Raw genomic sequence first — 7,798 nt, forward strand, 5'->3', positions numbered from 1 at the left:
TAGCAGCATAACTTATTGTGAAAAGGTTCATAGAATTTTGGACAATGAGGCATTTATTAGAATTTTTCCTCGGTACACCTGCACAATGGGTTTTATATCAAACAATCAAAATGTTATTGCAGAGCAAACTTTTAGTTTTAATTCAAGTAATTTAACTCTTTTAGAATTACAGCCATTTTTATATATAATATTCAATTTTTAGAGGCTCCTGTGTTGTGGTGTACAGAGACAAAATTATAAAAAAAAATGTGTAACTGTTTAAGAAAAGAAACAGATTGAGGTGTTCCTGGCGACCATGCTGAATTTGACACAGCAGCAATTAATCAAGTATACAGAAGTGAAAGAACCAGAGTTTATTTTACAAACATAATTGTTATACTGATAATAAACACGACCTTAAAAAAAAAAACAGTGCGCTATAGGTTTGTTTTATTTAGTTTTTTTTTGTAAAAATGCACAGTAAAAATCACTTCTTGGAAACATATTTCACATTTGTAAAATATGAATACACATATTTGTAATTTCCTAAAAAAAAAATGAAGAAAAAAAGACATTTGAGATACTAAAATATTTTGCTCTAAGGTTACACTCACTTTAGCAACAATATTTTTGATTATTGGAAAACTCACATTATTTGAAATCATGTTTCTTGCTTTGTTTCTGTTGCTAAACATGTTAATAATACCGACATTTGTTCCTCCCTCAATTCACCTTTGCTGTCAGTGTGCTGCAGAAAAACAGTTAAATCTGAAAACTACATCAATATTATTGTAAAGCTGAGCTTTCGTCAAAAGATATTTTTTGATGATGTATAAAATGAGTCGCCTCTTGGCTTTGTGGACAACTTGTTCTCTAGTTGGTGTGACTGATGCTTTGAATGACATGTGAATACTTCTGCTGTCCTAAAAATGTAACTTAAGCACAGTACAGGCTCCAACCCCTCATATGCAGAACAATTTGTCCCTGAGGTGCATCATTAAGCTTTTTTTCTAAAGTTGCATAGTCTTTCTATGATTGTTTGTTAAAGACACACAACATTTATTAAAATATGATTGATTAAAAAGCAGCAGAGTAATAATGAGCTCTTGGCTACAGGACCAAACCTTTTGACCTCCCTGTATCTCACAATACCACCAGTGTGTTCTGTCTGGCTGGAATTGTAATCAGTTAAAAAGTGCAAATAAAAAGATAATGACCAAATCTGTAGAGCAAGCACAGCTCTAGTTATTAAACACTAAAAAACAAACATGTCTTTAAAGAGTAAAAAAAAGTTTAATAAACTTTGCCATACCTTTAAAAAAACACTCTTATTAATTCAGTTATTGCATATTATTGATTTTCTACCATTTTCTTGTAGTTTTTTTTCCTGTGTAAACAACATCAGGGACACGATGAATTACAGTACTGTAATTGTTGTTTCTCGTGATACATTTCAGGCAGTGACAAAAAGCAGCACACTTTGTCACCAAGACAGGTATTACTTATGGCTTCAAGGTCACAGCTTATGCACTGGCTTCTTGTTATTTCATTAACAGCTTGGTAGAAAACAGTGTAAATTGTTATGACAAGTGGAATTTCTTTTCTTAAAAAAACATAATCATTTGATGGGTTAAGGCTTGTTAGACTGTTATTGGCAGGTAAACCCTGAATGACTCATTTCCTTACAAAAACGAGCCATGTTAGATTTTGAGGTACAGGTTTCAGCTCTGCATGTTGACTGAATTTTCGATTAGGTGTGCCTTTCAGAAAGCAAATGAGTAATGCACCTCGACAACAGCGATCAATAACTCTTTCTAACAGTATTTGTCATATTGCAGACAGTGGTGGTAGTCGGAGAAAGCTCCTGTTTTTCTTGATGGATAGGTCCATAGCATAAAAGAATGAAATTGCTTCCTGGTGGTATGCACTCTGTAAAAACATTAAAAAGAAGATATTAGGATGGATATATCAGTAAACACCTTTTAGTAAGGCAGAATAGTCAATTAATAACTTGGATTGATAATCAAGCCATTATTTATGAAAAAAACTAAAGTGAAATCGTACATTTGTCTTCTGGCAAAGCATCAAATTCTAAAAACTCCTCTTCTTCATCAGCCTCCTGTGGGTCCTCTGCACCGTGGTTCTCCTCTTCATCTGCTGTTTCCTGCTGTTCGTCCTCTGCTTCTGACACTTCTTCCTCTACATCTGGTTGTTCTGCCTCAAGCACTGCCTTCCAAAGCTGCTCCTCTTCTCCAGATGGTACGTGTTCTTCTGACTTCTCCCTTTCATCGTCTTCTGACTCCTCTTTCTCCAACACCGTCTCATCCTCATCTCTTGCTTTGAGGTTCTCATCTCGGACTGTTAAGTCGTCCTCACCTTTCTCTCTTTCAGGTGCCTCCTCTTCATCACCTTTCCGGTTCTCCTCTTCAGGCATCTGCTCTTCAGCATTGTGTCCCTCCTCTTCTGTCAGTGTTGTGTGTCCCTTCTCTTCTTCTGATACAGTAACAGACTTTTCTTGTTTTGCATCATCTTCCTCTACTGCCTCTGCCTGCTGTGTAGGAACAGTTTCTTCTGTCGCAGACTCCTCCTTTTCAACAGGAGCTGTATCTTGTGTATTTAGTTCTTCTGGCTCATCAGACTCTGTCTCTTCTTCCTCTTGGGTGGATGTAACTTTTTCATCAGCTGTAGGAAGAGTCTCTTCTTCTTCTGATTCAGCTGATGCAGCTACCTCTTCCTCTTCCTCTCCAGCTGCTATGGGTGTCTCTTCTTCAGTGTCTATGTCTTCTACTTTTTCAGTTCCTAAGGCTTCTTCTTCTTCCTCCTCCTCCTCCTCCTCCTCCTCCTCCTCCTCCTCCTCCTCCTCCTCCTCCTCCTCCTCTTCTTCTTCTTCCTCGTCAGTTTCTACGTTTTCTACTTTTTCTTCACTGCCCAAGGCTTCTTCTTCAGTTTCTACAGTTTCCACTCTTTTTTCAGTTTCTACAGGTTTTTCTTCGTCTTTTTCTTCACTTCCTGCAGCTTCCTCTTCCTCTTTGGTTTCTGCCTCTTCTTCAGTTGTAGGAACTGTTTCTCCCTCTGTCTTTTCCAGAGGCTTGGTCTCAGGTTTAGTTTCTGCCACAGACTAAGATAAGGAAAGTCATATCAGATAACTGGAGCAAAATATTCACTATTCAGCTATGTAGGCATCTAGGTATCTCAGTGAATGTGATGTGATTAACTGACATACAAAACAGGAAACTGCACCACACGAATGTAAATGCTAATAAAAATCATTGGGGAATCCATGCCAGGCAATTAGCTTCTTCAAATTAATGTGATGAAAATGTTATTATGGTTCCCAATGGGCACACTGTGAACGGAAATAGTAAAGAGGCCATGTGTGCTGACAGCATGTGTGTTAAGCCATGTCAAGTATGTTCTGCCACTGAAATGTAATCTAATTAAATTTGATAGCTTAAAAATGTTCTTTCATTACATATTTTAATAACTAATAAATCTAACATATAGTCCTAGATATCTGATTGTATTTCAAGTTGTTATTTATTTTCCTTTTAAAGATAAATCTGGTCTAGCCTGGTTAGTCTATTTAGAGAGCTATTAGGCCATATTTTGCTTACCTAATCATGAGTTCTCAGGTTCTTGTGGCAGGTTTAAAAAAGGTTTAGGAATCATGTAAATATCACATGCCACATGCAGCTGTACTATATGAATGAACATCAACAAACTTAACGTAAAAATATTATTAGACGGACTGAATAAAGCAAAACAAAACGATGATTTAATAGATTTGACTGTTAGGACTAAAAGGGTTGTGCTTAACATACAAATATCAAAATTAGATAAAATATTACATCAGCAAGGGCACTCACATTTGATTTGTTTATTTGCCATTTAACATTAATTTGACCTGACTGCTAAGATCATGATTTGCTACCTTTTTCCATTTTATTTTTTTCCATTTTGCATTTAATTAATAAGATCACCCGATGGGTTTCTTTGTTATTATGGGCTGCTATGTTTTGATCCTCCAGACTGTGACGTACCACATTAAGCTCCTGTACTCTGGCTTGATGAAGCCGCTGCGACTGTTCATGTTCAAACAACTCTCTGAAAGACAGAAGACAGAATAAATTTCTCTTATGATCTTGTGGTCATTATTTTGTACCTTCATGAAGCTTTACTCACAAAATATACTAATAGTTTTATTACAACACTTCTATTTCAAAACTCAAATGACAATAATCGCATGTGAGCCACGTTCTCTTGATGGTTATGTAAGCTTCAAAGACTTAAATTTTAAGCAAACATTTCAGCTTTAAAACTTATGAAAACAAAAGAAATATTTACATAGATCATGGCAAACTCACAGTGTGATAAAGAGACCTACCAACTCTGGTCTAGAGTAACACAGAGTTGCAGACAGTGGCAGCCAACAGGGCTTTGGCAAAGACAACATAAAGTTATGGGTGAGAGGAGGCAAGTTATTTTCTCCACTGCTCTTTTTCCCACTCCACCACCTACCTGACAGTAGTCATTTCGACCACGCTAGCCTTCAACTGAGTCTGGTAGGCGTCTAGCTGGTCCTTCAGTCTGAGCATCACAGCAGCCTGTCTATCCAGGGCGGCACTCACTGTGGCAATTTCTCCAACTTTCTCCTCCAGCTTAGATTCTGCTTCTTCCAGGCCGCCTGTCAAGATGTCGACCTTCTGGGCTAGCTCACCAGTTAGTGTGGCTAAAACCTCCACCTTCATTTTAACATCTTCAAACTCCTCACTCTTTCCTTTCAACATGGTCTGCAGCTGGCTCAGTTGCTCCAGAGACACTGTGGCTTGTTGCATCTCTGCCAGGCGGGTTTTCATCTCTGTGTGGAGTGACAGCACCTGAGCAGGGAGGTCTGATGTCTTGAGCTGTTCGGCTGTAGCTAAGGCCATACCCACCTGCTTCTGGGCCAGTGAATAGGACTCCTCAAGGGCATTAAGTCGGGCCTCCATGTTGTCCGAAATATGCTGCTGCAACAAGACACAGGAATGACATGACATGAGTCAAGCTAAGGGACTATTATCCTCACTTATTTTTATGATTGATAGACTCTTAACTGTCACTGGACAACAATTATGTTTATTGGGAAAAGATTTTCTTACCATTAAAGGGACAGAAACACCAAGGACAGTTTTTTTTAATTTTCTTTTACCTTTATTTGCATTGCATTGTTTGCTTAAATTCTGTATAGTATAGTATAATATAATATAACAAATCCTTGGAGGAAGGAAATATGTAGCTACACCAAAATCTCATCATTAACAGGCCTGATCATGAACAAGCCATTTAGGAAATCTCACTTAACGTCAAATCTTTGATTTATTTGCAGTTATGCTAAAACTGTCTTTTTTTGCATTCTTTATAACCTTTTCTGGATTCTTCATTAAGCCGCATCCTTACAGCATCCTGAAGCATTTCACAGTTGTGAGCGACAGAACAATTTACCACTCATACAGAAAATATTTGCCGAACAAGACTGAGCTAGCTGAAACGTTCTTGTGCAAAGTTTCTGCAACCCTGACTTTTCTGAATAGAAGAAATATTTAAGGGAAGGAAATACAGATATACTTAATACTTCTTGGAATACCATGAATTGAATTTGAAACACAGAAGAAGAAGAAGACTAAAATACTGAACATGGCAGTCATGAACTACTATTTACTGTGATATAACAGGTTAATTTCATTCATGGTAATGTGTTTAACTATAAATATAATTATCTCTTACATAGAATGTGTCCTTTCAGATATATAGACAGACACACACAACATCGCTCTCTCTGCTTTTCTACAGTCTTTCAGATTGCCTGCAAAGAGCCTCTGAACTGGTATTCAGTATCAAAATCACAGACTAAATTTAGCCTTGGCTCATTACTGCCTTGTTTATTATTATTTTGGCAGCATCTTCAGCACAGCTTTGGGGGCATATTCTTGACTGGTATTACAATACAGAATTTTCCACAGAACGTAGAGACTAAAAGAGATCTATTTTACATTTGAGTCATTGGTACAGGCAGTGTCTCTGCATTTGTAGGTCAAGAATAATCCTCATTACAAACGTCAGCAGCTGTGTGGATGTTAGAAATAGCAGCGTTTTGTACTCACTCCAGTGAGGCTGTTGGCATGTGGAAATCTGATAGAGGCCTGCAGCTAACTTTCCTTACTTGCAACTGACAACGTGTGCTGGAGCATTTTCTTATTTTATTTTTTCTGTGTGTGTGTGTGTGTGTGTGTGTACAGAGATTTTTTTTTATTCTAATCTCGTGAAAATATGATTCACAAGATTGGTTGTTTATTATAGATATTGGCTATCAATAAGTGCATCTGGTGCTTTTCGTGGCTTGCAGTTTTAGGTGACTGGATACATTCTTACCTTGCTGCCTGACTGTCGCATTTCTTCGTGGGAGGATTGTAGTTTCACTATCTTCATCTGTATGCCCATGAGATTGTCTGTTAAGTAGGTTAAAGTTTGGTGCTGCTGGAAACAGAACCACACTCCGGTGGCACCTCCAATCACAAAAATCAGAAATAAAACCAATAGAAGTGTGTAGTTATTCCCTCCAGGGCGAACTTCTGTCTCCATAACTTCATTTTTGAATATGTTATCTTCATGTTTGTGGTTGTTTTTCGCTTTCCGGTGCTTGGCTGTCATTGCGCTCAAAAGGACACAATGTCCTAATCAGGTAGTGAGGTGATATTCAAGGACCCGGTGGGTAAGCACGCTTGGGCCGTGGTGTGAGCAGTGATTTACTTCGGATGGATCCTTTAAGTTGCCTGGTGCACCGATCGGCCCGGGTTAATCACTCCACAATAAAGCTGCAGCGGGTCGTTGGTGAAGCAGTAGTGAGGGAGGTGAGAGAGGGAGGCGTGAACAGTAGGTAGCGTGGTTGTCCATTCAGGAAGATCAAGGAGGAGCGGAGGGCCGGGCTGCCATCGGGAGTGGCTGAGCCCTGAGTCACCGGGTGGTTGACTGTCATCTAATGGAAACACTGCGCGTCCGCTGATGGAGTGCTGTGCGCTATTTTTTACTTCAGAGGCCATAAGTGTAAATGGCAGGTCTGCGCGTTTCCACTGTGGACCAGACTCACTCTAGTATATAACGAAAGGGTGCCATAAGAAAATATTCATTAAGTACAATTAATTTTCTTTTATATTGAACGTGTAATATAAAATGTTACTTTGGAAAGGCCGTGTTCAGTGTCACTCTCTGACTCAGTAAAATTCCCCTTTGCAGTAAAGGTCACCTTCAGTTTCTAAAATGTCAACATTTTCTTGGTCTTTGCTGCTTTGTTTCAGTCTTCCTCGTTAGTTTAACGGCTCAGCTCCATTTTTGAATGTTTCCTTTTCAGCTGATACTTCATTTCTACATTTATTTTTGTCCTTCGTGTTGTCTTTTGTCTTCCCGTCTCTCACATTTTCCCCTATAACTATTTTTGTTGTTTTTCTTAGCAGAGCTACTAAACACCCATGGTCCATCCAAACATATGCCTTCAATAATGTTTAACAATTAAAAACTATAGGGAACAGTAAAAACGGTTGACATAAACTGTTCTCATTTATTTTACAAACACTGACATTACAGCTAACAGGTGGATTTTCCGTTTCGGTGCAGTTAGACAAACAACAAGGAACCACTTAGTTTATCCCTTTTTTTTAAAACATAAAACTTATTGTTGCAGCCAGGGGCAGTATATAAAATAATCCTCTTAGAATGATTTTTGGTTTTAGTCTCATCGATTTATTATTATTTATTATATACTAAGCTAATAATAATAATGATGATA

At 38.1% G+C, this 7,798-nt stretch overlaps 1 protein-coding gene across 1 annotated transcript; it reads right to left on the minus strand.

Moving 5' to 3' along the window:
• Window positions 1–407: 407 nt before the first annotated feature.
• zgc:66479 (uncharacterized protein LOC327541 homolog) lies at window positions 408–6,869 on the minus strand. Its single transcript, XM_065469661.1, has 5 exons — window positions 6,388–6,869; window positions 4,498–4,985; window positions 4,020–4,083; window positions 2,044–3,097; window positions 408–1,908 (listed from the first exon to the last, which is right to left on the minus strand). Coding segments are annotated over exons 1-5 (1,887 nt in total). The 5' UTR covers window positions 6,667–6,869; the 3' UTR covers window positions 408–1,906.
• Between the last annotated feature and the right edge of the window lie 929 nt (window positions 6,870–7,798).

Source organism: Pelmatolapia mariae, linkage group LG20 (assembly GCF_036321145.2).
Source record: "Pelmatolapia mariae isolate MD_Pm_ZW linkage group LG20, Pm_UMD_F_2, whole genome shotgun sequence".
NCBI classification, from domain to species: Eukaryota; Metazoa; Chordata; class Actinopteri; order Cichliformes; family Cichlidae; genus Pelmatolapia; species Pelmatolapia mariae.

Coding starts and splice junctions, on each gene's coding strand:
- zgc:66479 (XM_065469661.1), bottom strand. CDS start 6,666: ATGACAGCCAAGCACCGGAAAGCGAAAAACAACCACAAACATGAAGAT. Junction 4,084..4,497: donor GTCGAAATGACTACTGTCAG/GTAGGTGGTGGA, acceptor TCTGTCTTTCAG/AGAGTTGTTTGAACATGAAC. Junction 3,098..4,019: donor GAGTACAGGAGCTTAATGTG/GTACGTCACAGT, acceptor TCCTTATCTTAG/TCTGTGGCAGAAACTAAACC.